General features: G+C 40.7%; 1 protein-coding gene across 5 annotated transcripts in view; it reads left to right on the top strand.

Moving 5' to 3' along the window:
• METTL8 (methyltransferase like 8) overlaps positions 1-18472 on the top strand; it is a 61431-nt gene that overhangs the window by 40467 nt on the left and 2492 nt on the right. For 2 of the 5 annotated variants that reach the window (XM_038751873.1, XM_038751871.1), the window contains exons 4-9: positions 7216-7595; positions 9194-9243; positions 13915-13978; positions 14406-14545; positions 17185-17291; positions 17423-17488. In XM_038751873.1, the coding sequence (XP_038607801.1) occupies positions 7216-7595; positions 9194-9243; positions 13915-13978; positions 14406-14545; positions 17185-17291; positions 17423-17488 (807 nt within the window). The remainder of the gene's footprint in view (positions 1-7215; positions 7596-9193; positions 9244-13914; positions 13979-14405; positions 14546-17184; positions 17292-17422; positions 17489-18472) is intronic. The other 3 variants (XR_005452338.1, XM_038751874.1, XM_038751875.1) reach the window with 3 other exon arrangements.

Genomic DNA, 18472 nt, shown 5'->3' with positions numbered 1-18472 from the left:
TGTTGCCCATGTCTACTGGAAGGCCAAGGATAAAGTTGAGTCTGAATTTAATAAGCAGTTATCTTTAGTTTGTCTCCAAGAAGTATAAGACTCTAAAGATTTTCTTTTTTTCTGAATGCCTTTCTATTTAGAACAGGAGTAGGTGAGCAGAGATGCTAACGTTCTTTCAAAACTGCGTCAACTTTGCTCTGAAAGTAGCTGCCTGTTTTGGCCTATTTATGTTAACAGTGAACTAGAGTGAAGCTAATGAGAAGGTTATTTTGGGGACCTTGGAAACCGCAGTAAAAAAAATGACAGTTTCCTACAAAAAAAAAAAACTGTTGTATTACTGAAATAGAAAGGTTGGGACTAGCCTCTCCCCATAGAAGCAGATAAGGCAGGCTGGGGAGGACTGCGGATACCACTTTCAAACCTTTGGTTTGCTTATTAGCATGTTCAGTCTCATTCTAAGCAAGTGTGCCGGCTGCCCGTGGAGACACAGCACAAAAGATCCCATTTAAAAGTGGAGACAAAGTGGTAGGTTTCTGTTGAAACCTTGCTGTTTCAGTCCCTTGGCAGGGCTCCTCATAGCATCATACGTGTCAGTGTACTAATGAAGGAAGAGGAGCACATGAAGGGGTTACTGTTCCCTGAAATAAAAACAAGGGTGAGCCAAGCAGGATTGATGAGGTTAATGTGGGGATCTTATTCAGGGGGTGGAGGGGCAGTGGAGCGGTGGAAGGAGGAGGGAAACAATTGCTCTCTGCTGATGGCCAACACAAGTGTGTTGGAAAGGAGTAAATAAAACTAAATTCTGCCACAACCTACATCCCTACGGTGCCTCAAGGATAAAGGAAATTGATTTATTCGCAACCGTGAGCTCTACGAGATAGGAAGCCACAAAGGGACTGTACAGTTGCTCTTTGGTAGAGTAGTAGTTTAGGTTGAGAAGCAGCGTGGCTCAGTGGAAAGAGTCCGGGCTTGGGAGTCAGGGGTCACGGGTTCTAATTCCGGCTCTGCCACTTGTCTGCTGTGTGACCTTGGGCAAGACACTTAACTTCTCTGTGCCGCAGTTCCCTCATCTGTAAAATGAGGGTTAAGACTGTGAGCCCCATGTGGGACAATCTGTTTACCTTGAGTCTACCCCAGCGCTTAGAACAGTGCTTGGCACATAGTAAGTGCTTAAAAAATACCATCATTATTATTAGTAGTAGTAGTAGTATGTGCTAAACCTTTTTTTCCAGTGCTGATAAGGTCTGAGAGAACAGCTGTTAACATTTTTGATTTAAAAACTTTTTCCTGGGCCATGCACAGTTAGCCAGTAGTCTCAGTGCCTTCATCCATCTCCCCGGGCTCTGTGGACTGCAGGAAAATCAACGACCTTTTGAAGGCATGGGATTGGACTGATCTTCCTCCTGTCCCCACCTTACAAAATTACATGTGGGAGAGTCACCCATGCACTACCGACACCCAGTTGTAGCTCTTTGCATTTTTTTGTGTGGGGTAGAGGAGAGGTTCTGGGAATTTCCTCTCCTATCACAGTCAGGCTACAGCCTCACGACTTCTCAGCAGCAAGCGGGAGAAGCAGCATGGCCCAGTGGAAAGAGAATGCACCAGGGATTTGGAGGACCTGGGTTCTAATCCCGGCTCTGTCAATTGCTTGCTGTGTAACTTTGGGCAAGTTGCTTAGCTTCTCTGTGCCTCAGTTTCCTCAACCATTAAATGGGGATTCAGTACCCATTCTCCCTTCTGCTTAGACTGTGTGGGACAGGGACAGTGTCCAACCTAATTATCTTGTACCTACCCCAGCATTTCACACATGGTAAGCACTTAACAAATACCGTAAAAAAATCAAAGCAAAATGCTGAGATGAAGACTTGAATAGAATAAATTGTCTGAAGCCAAAGCAAGAGGCTGGGAAAGAGAGAGGGAACAGAAAGAAAAATTATTCTTCCCCTGTCTAAAATTAGTTATCAAACCATCTTTTGCCTCTGGATTATCAAATGTCTAATTTCCTATTAGTATGTTCCATAAAGCCGTAACAAGCCTGGTATCTAGGCATTATCCTTGGCTCATCTCTCTCATTCAGGCTGCCACCAAATCCTGTCGGTTCTACCTTCACAGCATCACTAAAATCCACCTTTTCCTCCTTATCCAAACTGCTACGCCGTTGAGCCAAGTACTTATCCTACCCTATCCTGACGACTGCATCAGCCTCCTTACTGAACTTCCTGTATCCTGTCTCTTCCCACACTAGTCCCTGCTTCACTTTGCTGCCCAGATCGTTGTTTTTAAAAAAAATTTTCAACCCGTTTTCTCACTCCTCAAGGACCTCCAATTGATTGCCTATCCACCTGTGATCAAACAGAAACTGCTTACCATTGGCTTTAAAGCACTCAATCACCTTGCCCTCTCCCATACTTCGCTTATTTCCTTCTACAACCCAGCACTCTCACCTTCCTCCCCTAACACCAACCTGCTCACTGTAACTCGATTTTCTCTATCTTGCCACCACCCCATCATCATCATCAGCTTCTGCCTTGAAACACCTTCCCCTTTCATATCTGACAGACTCTTCTCACCTTCAAAGTCTTATTAAAATCATATCTCCTCCTAGAGGCCTTCCATGATTAAACCCCCATTTCCTCTATTCCCTATTCCTTCTATGTCACCCTCACATTCAGATTTCTACCCTTTATACACCCTACCCTCAGCCCCGCAGCATTTATGTACGTCTGCAATTTATTTTAATGTCTTTCATCCCCTCTAGACTGTAAGCTCTTTGTGGGCAGCGAGCCTGTCTACCCACTCTGTTATACTGTAATATCCCAAGGGCTTAGTACAGTGCTCTGAACACAGTAAGTGTTCAATAAATACGATTGATCAATGGATTATGTTCCTTTTTGGGAAAGAGGTTCCTTTCCTGAGAAGAGTTGAGAAAAATATTCTTGGCAATTTGTGGAAAATCCATACTATTCTTTCCTTGGAAAATGTCTCTCCTGCCCTAAACAAGACATCTGTGTGTATGTTTTCTCTTCTTGTGTCTCTACTTGCATGTCTTTCCCACTATACCATTTAGTGCTTTTGATCATAGGTGTATCCATGTTCTGCATCTGCCTCTTCATCCATTTCATTACACAAATACCTATCTTCTCATCTCCTAAGCTGACTCTGGGTTTTTTTTGTTTGGTTTTTTCTTTTGGAGGGGGCATTACTCCCCAGCTAAGCAGCTGTAAGGGCAGTGGGGTTGGGTTGGAGGTGGCAACAACACTGCACCTCTGTTGCTGGTCCCACTGTTTTCTTTCCCTTCCCCAATACCGGGGTTTTCTAGAGGGTAGAGATGTGCTATCTACCCCTCTCCCAAGGGCAGCATTTGCCTTGTCTTTGCTTCCCTTGTGTCCAATTTGATTAACTTATATCTAACCCAGTGGTTAAAGTAGTGCTTGACACATAGTAAGTACTCAATGAATATAATAATAATAATAAAAGTAATAATAATAATAAATGTGGGTATTTTCTAAGGTTTTCAGCCACAATTCAGCTACTCTGCTTCAAACCAGCCTTGCAGATAGGGACTGTTCCCTAGAGTGAATGATCATTTATGACAGGTAGGTAGTAAAGAGTGGCATAGTAAAGCTTTGGTACTTGTGGACAAGGCTGCTTTAAAGTGCATGCAGTGCACTTTCAAATATTAAAGTTTAGACTTACAGTTTTCTTTAAGAGTCCTTTCATTAGTCAGGAAACCGTATCAGTGATCTCTAGACACATTGAAATTCCCAACTTTGAGAGTTCAGTTATTTGCGTAATCAGTGTGCAAAAATAACCTTAAATTGCTTTTTGTTACATAGCAACTTAGAATAAATTTTCATAATTCATATTAATCATATCATATGTATGTCAGAGAGACCCAGATGATTTAATAGAATTTCTTGTTTATGATATTCAATGTGATTCAGGATGAATATTTAAAATTGGCTAGAATGTGTCATGTCCCTTCTTAACTGCACGAATCTTTGATTTCATAAGTGAATAAATGAAAAGTCGTTTTATCCTGTGGCGGTTAGAGTGGATTACCACATCCCTTTCTCTGTCATTAGCACACACGGGCTTGAGGGAGGCTATAACCAGAATAGGGCAAACAGCCATGCTATTCCAAGGAAGTTCCTAACAGCATTAGCACACCTGCTCAGGAGATCAGACTGTCAAGAATGTGGGAAGGTCAGGTTTCTTCAAACTAGTTTCTCTAATCCCTTATTGGCTCAAACTAATAAATGAGTAACCCTCCGGTTGAAAATAAGTTGCCCACTGATGGGAAGGGAAAATTCACACTTCCAAGTCACCACATCCTGTTTAATGCTGTATTCCATCAGATTCAGGGAACTAAATTATGAGCTGTACAGATATCACCATTGTTGCCCTAAGGATAATAATGATCATCATCATCATCTGAGGAATCAGAAGGCTTTATAGAAGACCAGTGGAGTTTTGATGGGAGAGATCCCAAATTTCATGTAACTTTCATTACATATAAATTTCACAGAAAAGCATTACGGCCTAGTGGAAAGAGCATGGGCTGGGGAGTTAGAGGACCTGGATCCTAATCCCAGCTCTGCCGTTCGTCTGCTGTGTGACCATGGGCTTCTCTGTGCCTCAGTTATCTTAGCATTAAAATGGGGATTGACAACTTAATTTGCAGCATAATGAATATTTGGAAGGGAGCACAACTGAAAAAAGCCTCACTTTCTAACCCCCTCCTGATTCCAAACTCCAACCTGCTCCCACTCCAAATATCACTTTGACACTTTGATGGACATGTTATCATCCTGTTCCCTGCTACCCAACGAAGATTTCAAGAGAATGTATGCTCTTGGATGCAGGGAGAATGTTGTTTTGTTCAACTCTTCTAAATGCCTAGGACAATGCAGTATACATCTGTCTGCTAAGACTTTACTCAAGGCTGTTGAAGACAACTACAAGATCTAGAAGCTAGAGCACTCAGTGGGCAAAGAGCCATGTAATCTTACACCCAAAAAAGAGAAGGTGGGTGGTTTTGAGGGTTGAAGACTTATACCACAGTTTCAGAATCTGGGGATTGAGACATACAGACTGGAGCCTCAGGGTAGTTCCAGAAGGTTCCTTAATTGTGTCCCTAACCTAGCTCTGAATGCCTGTTGTGGATACAACAGTCAATAAATACGATTGATTGTTGTGGATAGGCAAACTTCAGGCCCTGTAATTAGAGTAGGGTCCCTTTTCTGTGTCCTTCCCTCCCATTCTGTAACATTGCCTGTTTTAGGGATGGATTTGTTGACAGAACGTGATGTGGGCACACTTACTAGACTTGAAATGAAAAAAAAGTTTTGAGAACCACCAGACTATACTGACTGTGGCTTCATTCTCAACTTGGTTTGCTTGAAAAATTTTTTTAAATATATATTTCTGTTGCCTCCATGTCATCATCTCCATTTTATACCTCATCGCAATTTGAGTGAATTGTGTTTTTAGTTTTATCTATTTTCATTAATTTGATTTGAGGTGCCTTTTTTGTACTATATTATCTGAAAAGATGGCTGCAAAGGGCAATAAACTTAAAATTGTTCGTGGTGATTCATGTCACAATAGAATGTTAATTTCAATGTAAGATTTCATAATTTAGGGAAAGAGCGGGAAATGCAGATCTAAAATGATTATTTTAGGGGGTTTTAATTAGTAATGTTATTGAGTTCCAGGGTAGCATTTTCTTTTAATTTTTGTTTGAGTGGTTCAGAAATTGAGAGTTGATTTTGGAAATTTGAACTAAAGCGATATGTGTACATCTTTCCATTTGTCCACACTTGTAATTATCTGGAAAATCTTGGGGTTTTCAGGGAGTGTGGTATTGCATTTGGTTATTATTCGGTACGCTCTGATTATGGCTTTTCAGCATGAACTTTTAAGAATTCATTCTTACCTCAAGTTGACTTATAATGCTGTTTTTTTCATGGTGTTAAGCACTTACTACCTGCCAGGCAAGGTATAAGTAAGGGTATAGACACAAGCTAATCAGATTGGACACAGTCCATGTCACACATTGGGGGAAGGAGGAGGCCACAGTCTTAATTCCCATTTTGCAGATGTGGTAACTGAGGCACAGAGAAGTGAAGTGGCTTACCCTTGGTCACACTGCAGACTAGTTGTGGAGCCGGGATTAGATTCCCGGTCCTCTGACTCCCAAGCCAGTGCTGTTTCCACTAGGCTATGCTGCTTCCTACTGTTACCTCCAGCCCATCACTGCATCCATTTTCTTTGCACATCTCCAAAATCCCAAATTGGAAGCAATGTAATACAATACATAATATATTTTTAGAAAAACAAGTCTACTGGCTACAGTTTTTTTGCCTTTTGAAGAACTGCTGACAGAGTTCTCCGCATACCTGAGGAAACAAAGGAAGATTCAGATTGCTCAGTGTTGAGGTGAAGAAGTTTCCGTTGGAGTTGAACTTTAGCATTATTTTGTAGAATCTCTGTTTTCCACCCTTAGAAACAGAGAAGAGTATTTGGTATCACTTATCATTTAAGATGGAGCATTGATGAAAAAGGACTGCTGTGTGTTAAATGGTTGGAGGCCAAGTTATAGTATCATGAAGATGAAAATGTCAGCAACAGGGAAATTAAAAGAACGTGGGGGAATCTCTTTTCTCTGAATTTTTTTCTTCTTCACTCCCTCTTCCCCTTAGCTTCCCTTTTTTTTATTTCCCCATTTAAATTTTTAGACATAGGTCAACAAAAATGCATCTGGAATTTGAGAAAGTTAAAGATATTTTACAGTCAGTATGGTGTTATGCTCATCATGTGTTTGAAGATTAATGGAAAATGTTACTTCTGGTGTTTAAATGTCAGAGGTGATTATTAATAAAGCAATATGATACAATAGTTCTAAATTATGTATTATAAATTGTTTTTTTATATTAATGTCTGTCTCCCACTCTGGACTCCAAGCTCATTGTGTGCAGGGAACATGTCTGCCAACTCTGTTGTATTGAACTCTCCCAAGCACTTAATGCAATGCTCTGCACATAGTAAGTGCTCACTTAATACCATTAATTGATTGATTGTATAGTAAAAAAAAAAAGAACAATTGGGTGGGAATTTAAGTACAGAATATTGAAAGGTTCAGCCTTTTACTATGGAAATTTTAAACTTCTATGGAGAAGAAAGTTTTAATTTAAAATATTTTTTCTTCCTTTTTCATTTTAGTCAAATATGAGAATGAAGCCAGTAAATATTGGAATGAGTTTTACAAGACTCATAAAAATAAGTTTTTCAAGGATCGTAATTGGCTAGTTCGGGAGTTTCCGGAAATTATTCCAACTGAGCACCAAATTGAAAAGAAGGAGGAAGAAATTCCTTGGGATCATATAAAAAACAATGGTGCAGACTATTTCTTGAAAGTGCCGTCCCCAGCTATACCTATAGAAGAGAGAAATTCTTGCAAGATTGTGTCTGGTGATGGTGTTGTTCACAGCCGTAGCAAAGCGGGATCTGTTGGTGCCTTCCAGAATGCTGAAGAGAATAGAAAAGAGAATGTGAAGACTGGGTTATTCCCTGGTAGCAGTGCCACTTTCAGAATATTGGAGGTAATGAACCTTAAATGATGGCATATAAAACATCAAATTGATTTAAATTGTATATACTGCATTATTTGATCATTTACATGTGTAGAAGAATTTTAAGTGCCACTGGAAGTTTTGGACCCAACATAGTAAAGAAACAGGGGTACTATTATATTACTCTTAGTGCTTTTAATTGGTCCAGTGGAAATAGAGTACCAAGCAAAAGAGCACTAAATGAAGTAGAGCTCCCCATACGAAAAAAGTAAAATGGATCAGTGCATTCCCAATATCCCCCAAACTGACCAAAACAGTATAAATGTAGTTTAGGTGAATAAAAGTGAAATGACTGTACTACATGTAGATAATAGAAACATTTTGAGTCAGTGTTTTATGTGTACATATGTAAATACTTAACTGTCAGTGTAAGTAAAATGGATCAGTGCATTCCCAATATCCCCCAAACTGACCAAAACAGTATAAATGTAGTTTAGGTGAATAAAAGTGAAATGACTGTACTACATGTAGATAATAGAAACATTTTGAGTCAGTGTTTTAGGTGTACATATGTAAATACTTCATTGTCAGTGTTATTGTTCGCAATCTTGAGCAGTAGAATGGCCTAGTGGTTAGAGCAAGGGCCTCAAAGTCAGAAAGACCTGGGTTATAATCCCGGCTCTACCACTTGTCTTCTCCGTGACCTTGAATAAGTAACTAAACTTCTATGTGCCTCAGTTACCTCCTCTGTAAAATGGGGATTAAGACTGTGAGCCCCATGTGGGACAGGGACCGAGTCCAACCTGGTTAGCTTGTGTCTACCCTAGAGCTTAGTACAGTGCCTGGCACATGGTAAGTGCTTAACAAATACCATAATAAAGATCTTATTCAACCAAAAGGCACCTGTGCAAGCTTGTTGGAGAGTTGCCACTATCTAATGCTAAATTGAAATGAACTTTAATCCACTTCCTCAAGTTAGTTGAGGTGGAGAGGAAGCTTAGGAGATTCAGCTATAGTAAACTTTGAAACTGTTAGTGAGAGAGCTTTGTAAGAAATGTGGGCATGGACTTGCTCAGTCATTGGCCTGCCGTGTGACCGTGGGCAAGTTCCTTAATTTTTCCTAATCTGTAAAATGGGGACTAAGTATCTGTTCTCCCTCAGACTGTGAGCCCCACGAGGGACAGAGACTATGTCCAACCTTGAATATCTTGTATCTACCCCAATGCGTAGCACAGTATTTGGCACAAAATAAGCACTTAAAGGTACCATATTCAATGACATGAAAATTCAGTAGCATTATTGCAAAAGTCCAGTAGCACTATTGCAAAAGAAGAGCATTATAATGGCTGATGGCTGTAGAACTAGCCTATACAATGTATAGACGGATATCAAAAGTATAGTATGTGCAATATGATGCCTGTGACCAAGGAATTACTTCTAAACTTGTAGGAGAACTTAGAGTGAGGCAGTTGCTGCCCCTTAGGGAATAAGAAACTGGCATGAATATCACGTATGTTGCCTAGCTCACAAGCCAGTGTGGGTCTAGGCCTTTCTCAAATATACTGCCATTGTTGATATTAAGAACCGTGGTTTTATATTCTGATTTTTGTTCATCCTTTTGTTTCTAGGTGGGCTGTGGGGCTGGAAATAGTGTTTTTCCAATTCTCAATATTCTAAAGTAAGTAGTCAACCCTTTCTTTAAAATAACTTTTAAATACGTAAGATATATGAAAAACATCTCAATCACATCACAAATTAGGTAGGCTATTATTGAATTAGGAAATATTATTTCAGCAACATGTACCTTACTGGGTAGTATGATACGATTTGGAAGAATTTGTTGTTTGTGTGCTGGCGATGCTGGTTAAGACATGCTTTCTCCTACAGTAGTGTAGCATAAATCCCCAGTCTTCACAAGCTCAGTAAGGGTGGGGACTGTGTCTGTTAATTCTGTTGTATTGTACTCTCCCAAGTGCTTAGTACAGTGCTCTGTACATAATAAGCACCCAATAAATGCCATTGATCGATTGAGAGAGATTTTCCCATTCCCTATTTCTTTCCTTTGTCTCTCTCTCTACTCATGTCCCCTCCTCATGCACTCCTGTCCCGTTATTCTCTTAATCTCCTTGTCCCCAATTTTTCTCCTGTGAAATGGACATAGCTATGCAAAGGATCAGCACTGAGAGAGCTAAAAGTGTTGGGTAATGTTAGAAGGTTAGTTTGGGAGAAATGAAGAATGTGAGCTTGGATGTCCTCCCATCACCTCGAACTTAACATATCCAAAACAGAGCTCCCTATCTTCCCACCCAAACCCTGTCCCCCCCCTGATTTTCCCATCACTGTAGAATGTACCACCATCCTTCCTGTCTCACAAGCCCGTAACCTTGGTGTTAGCCTTGACTCCTCTCTGTCATTCAACCCACATAATCAATCCATCACTAAAGCTTGTCGGTCCCACCTTCACAACATTGTTAAAATCCACCCTTTCATCTCCATCCAAACAGCTACCACGTTAATACAGTCACTTATCCTATCCTGCCTGGATTACTGCATCAGCCTCCTTGCTGACCTCCCAGCCTTCTCTCTTTCCCTACTCCAATCCATACTTCACTCTGCTGCCCAAAATTGTTCAGAATATGTCACCCACTCCTCAAAAATCTCCAATAGTTGCCCATCCATTTCCACCTCAAACAAAAGCTCCTCACCATTGGCTTTAAAGCACTCCACCTCCTTGCCCCCTCTTATCTCACCTCACTTCTCTCCTTGTATAACACAGCCCACACACTTCGTTCCTCTAGTGCTAACCTTCTTATTGTGCCTTAATCTCACCTGTCTTGCCACCGACCCCTAGCCCAATTCCTGCCTTTAGCCTGAAACACCCTCCCTCCTCAAATCCAAGACCAGAATTGAAATCAAGCTGACTGGGCCAGAATGCGGGACTCTCCCATGCAGCTTGTGGGGAATGAATGACTATCCATTGAATGAACTTCAAAAACCTGCGAAGCCACAGAGACTCTCCAACCTGCTACTTGTGTTTCACAGAAAGAAGAGCCAGCCACCTAACTAAAAGGAAGGCTACATATTGGAATAAAGTACAGGAAAATGTACAAGTGCACAAGGAAAATAATCATAGCCAACTTGTATGTGAAGCTTTTTATAACCAAGAAACTATTCATCATACTTTAACTTATTCAGACAGATCTTAGATTGAATTCAAATCCCTGGGGCTGCAGGCCGGGTGTATAATAAGTGAACATCGTATTCATCATCCAAAAATATGTAGGTGTGTAACTGGAGCCTGAGTGAGGTTTTGCTAAATGCATATTTGTGGATGGATTTCCTATTTGGTCTGAAGGAGACATTCTTTGTTTTAATCCAATTCTCAGTGTCTGAAAATATTTATTTTCTGCCTCTACATTTCCCATGTAGTATGTAAGAGAATTACCGTAGCACAGTGGAAATATCAAATTGTCTTTAACGTTTAGTGAATCAAACTGAAGTGGAATGTCAGGCAGTAATTTTGAACTTGGAAGATTTTATCCAAGATCTGGATTACATCTGACTGATCCTCCAGTGTTGGAAGTCTGCTGCCATCTTTCCTTTCTCCGTAAGAGTAGCACTATATTTATTAAGCACTTCCTTTGTGCAAAGTACTGTGCAGGTGAGAGTTTGACAGAGGTGCCGGATCTTAAGGGGCTCACAATTTAAAGGGGAAAGAGACTGGTGGCAGACACATAGACTGTGAGCCCACTGTTGGGTAGGGACCGTCTCTATATGTTGCCAACTTGTACTTCCCAAGCGCTTAGTACAGTGCTCTGCACACAGTAAGCGCTCAGTAAATACGATTGAATGAATGAACATAAGGAAAGACCAAACAATAAGAATCCAGGTCAGGCAAGGCCAGGGTTAAGTGCTAAAATCAAATCAGAGAAGCAGTCGGTACTGTGGCTAGCCCTGTCCCACCTGCTGAAGTCATCATCATCAATCGTATTTATTGAGCGCTTACTGTGTGCCATCCCATCTTAACACTCTATATCTCTCACTGTATGCAAAAGTAGCATCACTGGGGCCATTTGGCATGGCAAAATGATTGTATGGGGCCTAAGGACCTGTTCTTGTCCAGATTCTCTTCAAAAATAGAGTCCTTGAGGTGGACTGGTTCTAGTAGGTCCATGATGACCCTGCTTCCTTTGAGGAGGGAGGAGCTGGGCTCCAGGAATGTGGCCCGCAAGTCGGCTTCTACCAGCGGTGTGAATTGCTGAGGCCGTGGAGGGTCTCATTGGCCTGCAGGTCCCCTGGATCTGCTAGAATAAGTGCCTTCCGGGCTTTTATAGTGCCCCGGGTTGAGGGTGAAGGCTGCACATGAAGCACTCACCCTGTCTTGTCCAGCACTTTGCCAGCCACCTGCCTGAGTGGCAGCCAGTCTATACAGCTGTTGAGACAGAAAGTGAAAAAGCGAAATAAATTCTCTTGATTCCCAGACAAAGATTTTTACCTTCTCTAGAGAGACTATCTTAAAGTGGTAATTAGTTACAACATGAGATTGATGAAATTCATGCCTGTATATACTGCCTCAAGTTAAAAGGGGATTCTACCAAATGGGCTGAGTTAATGCGATTAGCCTTCCCACAGAAATAATTTCTCTATCATCCATTATCTGTATACCAAACCCAAGCTGACTGTGTCAGAAGATCTGGTCAATTTATGTGCCAGGCATTGTATTAAGCACTGGGGTGGATACAAGCAAAGCAGGTTGGACACAATCTCTTTCCCACATGGGATCACACTCATTTGTTCAGTCGTATTTATTGAGATCTTACTGTGTGCAGAGCACTGTACTTAGTGCTTGGGAAAGTATAATACAGCAATAGAGGGAGATAATCTCTACCCGCACTCTTAATCCCCATTTTACAGATGAGGTAACTGAAGCACAGAGAAGATAGAGAAGCAGTGTGGCTCAATGGAAGGAGCACGGGCTTGGGAGTCAGAGATCATGGGTTGTAATTCCGGCTCCTCCACGTGCCTGCTGTGTGACCTTGGGCAAGTCACTTAACTTCTCTGTGCCTCAGTTACCTCATCTGTAAAATAGGAATTAAGACTTGGAGCCCCACGTGGGCCAACGTGATCACCTTGTATCCACCCCAGCGCTTAGAACAGTGCTTTGCACATAGTAAACGCTTAACAAATGCCGTCATTATTATTAACTAACTTGCCTGAGGCCACACAACAGGTAAGTGGCAGAGCCAGGATTGGAACGTATGACCTTCTGACTCCCAGGGCCATGGTCTATCCACTACGCCATTCTACTCATAAGCTCTGTGCCTTATCCCATTTCCAAGGAACTATAACTCATAGTCTGGAAAAACTTCATTTGTCCCTATTCTTCTGTCCATGTTTTCAAGGATGTTTCTACGCACCTTCCCCGTTCGTCTGCCCCTTTCTTATGCTCCACCATCAGAGGGTTTCTGTCTGTTTCTGGGAAAGAATTCATTGAGTAGGTACTTCTTGTGCTGCCACTCAAATGCACCTTTCTTTAGAGATGTTACAGAGATATGTTGGTGGAGAAGAGGAGTCGTGCCAGCCATGCCCACAATAGAATCACCTTCTAGACTGTAAGCTCACTGTGGGCAGGGAGTGTCTGTTTTATTTTTGTGTTGTACTCTCCCAAGCGCTAAGTGCAGTGCCCTGCACATAGTAAGCACTAAATGCGACTGATTGATTGACCTCTAGTATGTGCCCTGTCCTCTCCCTCCACCCTCCGCAGTTCCGTGCGCACTATGCGTTTTGAAGGATGTGTAATAGTAATTATGGTATATTAAGTGCTTACTAGATGTTAAGCTCTGGGTTAGATACAAGATAATCAAATTGGATATAGTATTTCTATACTTAGGACCTCTTGGGGCCAAAGTTTCATAAGAACAGAAACTTGAAATCTGTTTGCTTATGGCAACTGCCCTGTGTCGTCCTATATAATTCAGTTGACACTTTCTCCAAAATATGTGAGAAGCAGTCTTTCATATATTTGTAATGGAAGCTATGAGCCTCCAAGGTTTATTAGATTCTTTATTAGTGGGAAAGTTGGGAATATAAAGAGAATGGTTAGAGGTGTGGTATTGTTCATCCTTAAGCATTAAGATGGATGCAAGGATACGAGCATTATATGGATCCTCCAAACATCCCGTACCACTGTCGGAGATATAATATCCACTTGGATGGACCGTTTGCCTGATTTAATATTGGCATTTCTTGTGTTCTTAAATTGCTATGCAGGTGGGGCTCGTTTTCCTCTTTTCAGTTTGAGCATTATTACTACAGCAGCTTAATTATAATATTCCTCTTGTCTTTATAGCAAAACCCCAGGGACCTTTCTTTACTGTTGTGACTTTGCTTCTGGAGCAGTGGAGCTGATAAAGGTACCCTCCATCTTCTTTTTATAGAATCAGGTAGCCCCTGATTCTTAGGATTTGCGTGTGTCGAAGGAGTATGATATTTGTAAGAGAGTGAACTGAGTTTTCATTGTTTCTGTGAATATTGTTTTAAATGCATAAAGGCATAATCCTGCTATTTGATCGTCTTTTAAAAGTAAAGAAGAATTGAATCATGGCTGGCTTTAGCTGACATATTGGGCTGCAAAATGGAATCGTCAACTACTATTTTGCATATTTGGGTACAAGTCATGGGAACTAATTGCTGGAAGACTAGACTGAAAATCAAGTGCTTTGAATTCTCAGAGGAAAAAAAGCACTGCAGGCGGAAAAGATTAAACCTTATTTTTAAAATCTCAGGTCTCCTAACTACTTTGGTATCTTTCCCTTTTTTCCCAATTCTTCCTTATGACAGTCACACTCGTCCTACAGTCCAGCCCAGTGTTCTGCCTTTGTTCACGATGTATGTGATGATGGTTTACCCTATCCTTTTCCAGATGGGATCCTGGATGTCATTCTCCTAGTCTTTGTGCTCTCTTCTATTCATCCTGACAGGTAAATGAAGACTAAAGGGCAAAGCAGTGTGTTAAAGCTCTTTTATCACCAGCGGTTTTCAGGCATATCAAAGCGAAATGACAATTCTTGAATTTATTATTTAGCAAGCTACATTATGTATAATATAGAGCATTTAAAATGCAGTTTTTCTTCTTTTCAGAATTTTAGAAAGAAGCTGGTCAAACTACTTCATTAGTGTGCTTTCTGTCACCGTCAAAATGAAGTGAGCATATTCTGGCAAGACACATACCTATTAAAAGTGACAGTGCTTCAAGGAAATTACCAATTCAGAAACAGCCTAATAGACTCCCAAGGGGGGAAATTGTACTTAGTGATCAGAAACAAACATTCTTGATTTAGTACCCGAGATAAAGAGTCAGGCTGCTGAATCACATGGTTTCATTGAAGGTCCAGGCTTGGAATTCTCAATCCACTACAGGCCTAAGGATTGTGTGGATTCATCAGATTATTCTCCAGGTCTTCTTGATGCCTTATCATCCTCATTAGAAAATATATAACTAAATTTATTGTAATTTTTTGAGGGGTTAGGTTTCCTGTGTGTGGTAAAATGGGCTTCTCGCTAGTAAAAAGCACATGGAAGATATATTCAAATTCAGGCTTACCGATTACATGTCTTTGTCCCTTTCTCAGAATCTTGACATGTTACGGGTACCGAGATAAATGGGTGGGAAGTATCAATAGTTGTGCTTTCTTAAGACATCTATGAAACAAGGACTCCCATTCTCTTCCTGCATGCTCTGGAAACATATCCAGTATGAGTCACTTTGTGTTGGATGATTGTGTGCCCTTTCCAAAATACTGAATTCCTTGTGCGTTTGATTTTGGCAATAAGCAACTCTATCCCTTCCCAGCTCCATTAGTTCTTCCTGTTTATTCCGCGATGAGCGCTCTGACTATTGAATGTGAAAGGGCTTGCTAACAGATCATGGGTATCAGTCCAAGCAAGGTCTAAAAAGAAAATGATGGACATGTACATGAGTTTACAGGCTTAGGATGGAGATTGAGAGATCAGCTTGGTTCCGTGGATACAGCCGTTGCATCATAATTTCTAAGGAACTTTTCTTTCCAGTAATTCTTCAGTTGTGTCATTATTTCAGTTGCCAATTGGATGAGCCCATCCGTGGAATTTGACTAGTAGTCTAAATAGTCAAAAGATGAGGCAAGTGGGTGGAAAGGGAGACTTTTTCATTATTGGTGATAAGCAGGAAATGTTTAAATTCTAGATAGGAGCTAGGAATGAATATTTGAAATTACTTTTATTTCAATGATGGGTTTTATGATTTGGATTGAATGTCAAAGTGTCAGTTTAGGCAGATGTCACCCAAAAAAAACCTACTGTTTTACAGTTAGACATTGAATTTTACTGACATTCCCCTGTAAAAAAAAAAAAAAAAAAAAAAGGAATTATTTTTGGTGTCTCATTAACCTCTCACCTTCCTGCCGGAAACATCTCAAGCAAGAAGTAGATTGGGGAACCAGGGGTCAAAGAGAAGCTCACAGAGTGACAGCTTGAGTGGGTCATGGAAGCAACTGCCCGGAAGGAGGTGGAGGTGGGGGTACTATCTTCCTATTCACTTCACAGGCCTAAACAAGTGGTCCCAATTCCATGCCTGGAGCCTTTGGAGTTAAAAGATATGGACATGCAACCATGGTTGAAAACAAGAAAGAGAAGTAGCATGGCCTGGTGGATAGAGCATGGGCTTGGAAGTCAGAAGGACCTAGCTTCTAATCCTGGCTCTGCCACTTGTCTGCTGTTTGACCTCGGGCAAGTCTATTCACTTCTCTGGGCCTCAGTCACCTCCTCTGTAAAATGGGGATTAAGACTGTGAGCCCCATGTGGAACATGGACTGTGTCCAACATCATTAACTTTGTATCTACCCCAGTGCTTAGTACAGTGCCTGGCAACATAGTAAGTGCTTAACAAATAGCATTTCAAAAAAATGATTTGCCTGTCTACCCATCTCTTGTTTTCTCCAAGCCACACTCCCAGAGCTAGCTCTAAGGCTGAGTGGTATACTGGGAGTTGGGGGTGGGGTGAAAGGGTTTTTGTGGGGAGGAAGGCGGAAGAGGATGACTGGATTTTTATTTGTAGTTCTGTGACTAATTTAAATTTCATTTATGATTACCCCCCAGTATTAATAATGTCACATTTTTTAAAACACCTACTAATGTCTCTGGAGACAAATAAGGCAGGAAATAACCCTCTAATAGAGAGTGAATGTAAGAACCAAAGGCCTTCCATAGATTTATTCCCTTTCTGCAGTCAAATCACCTCAGTTTTTCATGATTGTTGGAAAGAATTTCTTTATTTAATACAACTTCCTTTCCCATTATATAGAAAACCTTTTCTGCGATAAAAAAATGGGTGGTCCTTTTTGATGCTAAATTTCCTTGTCATCGTAGGCATTCCTTTTAAGTTTGGTTATTGAACATACTTGTGTCCCTTTCACTTCAGCAAACATTTTATGTTCTCACTTCTGGTTTTGTTTGTTGTATGGGTGGCCTTTTAATGAATTTGAGGACAGACTCTTTTAGCTGTGATCTCGAAAGACCATGATTATACCTGGCACACAAGGAAAGACTTAGGTGGTTGGAGTATCATGTTTTGTTTTCAAAGGATGCAAGGTGTTGTAAACAGACTATCAAAGTTACTGAAACCCGGGGGAATGGTGTTATTTCGAGATTACGGGAGATATGATCAAACTCAACTTCGCTTTAAAAAAGGTATTTTTCTTTGTTTTTCTCTGAACATTACAGTATTTATCTTTTGAAGAGCTCCTTACCTATAGTTTACTCTTCACCTTGTACTTTCCACAAAGGAATATTGGATTCTCTTTTCACAATTTTATTTTTAGGGTGCTGTTTGTCTGAAAACTTTTATGTGCGAGGGAATGGTACCAGAGCATATTTCTTTTCGAAAGGTAAGGTATAAATAAAGAAAAGAAAAATTTGGCTGTAAAATTTTGATTTAGCTCCATCTGAGGGGAAAGTGACCCATCACTTTTGATATTCTTTAAAATAAGAACACCAAATAATGCAAGGTTTCAGGTTTTGCCATTGTTGTTCTCAGCAACTTGAAAATTGTCCTTATGATTTTCAGGTTAGGTATTTTCCATTAAAGAGATACTGGTATTTCTTTTCCTTGTCCCTTCTTCCTCTCATCCCCAACCCCTACATAGGTCATGGCTGAAGGTAATGTTGGTTCAAAGTGATACGGGGGGGAATGGGGTAGGAAAGCAAGTTAATATCACTTTCATAGTAGCCCAAAAGGTGTTATTTGCCAAAGAATGGGGTGAGTCCTTCCATTAGTGAGGCTGTTAGCCCATACCTGAAAAGAATTATTGACTGATTGAGTCAGGAAAAAGAGGGTTTTTTTTTGTCTCAACGTGACTTTTCCATTTTCCTTTCTTAAAAACGCACTTTGTTATTGCCAATATGGATGCTAAAAAAAACCCCAACAAAAACAAAATTGTCCTTCACAGTTACTGGAGGACTTTTCTCAATTTAGTGGTAACATATCTATTCTGTGTCAAAAATAAGAATGTAAATGTTTAGCTTTGCCTACACTAAAAGTCCACTGGTGCAATAAATCACCCACAAGCTCAAGCTTCCAAATCACAAACCGAATCAGGTTTTGCTGCAGCACACTCACATCGAGTGGTACAAACTCCAGTTGTGGCTCCAGTTATGAAACCCAGCTGCCAACAATTGAGTTCAGGTCCTTCTCATCGATTGGCATCTTTAAGAGCCGTGTATATAGGAAACAGGTCCCGGTCAACTGGGTGCCCTCTCCAGTCACTTGGAATCAATCTGCAGTTATGGTCATTGGGTTGGGCTAAAACAGGTCACACTCGAACAGATTGTCCTTAGTTGTGATTCATTTCTAATGTTCTTGATGACAAAAA

Source organism: Tachyglossus aculeatus, chromosome 9 (genome assembly GCF_015852505.1).
Source record: "Tachyglossus aculeatus isolate mTacAcu1 chromosome 9, mTacAcu1.pri, whole genome shotgun sequence".
NCBI classification, from domain to species: domain Eukaryota; kingdom Metazoa; phylum Chordata; class Mammalia; order Monotremata; family Tachyglossidae; genus Tachyglossus; species Tachyglossus aculeatus.
The sequence above is the reverse complement of the archived record's forward strand: the minus strand, read 5'-3'. Positions and strand labels throughout refer to the sequence as shown.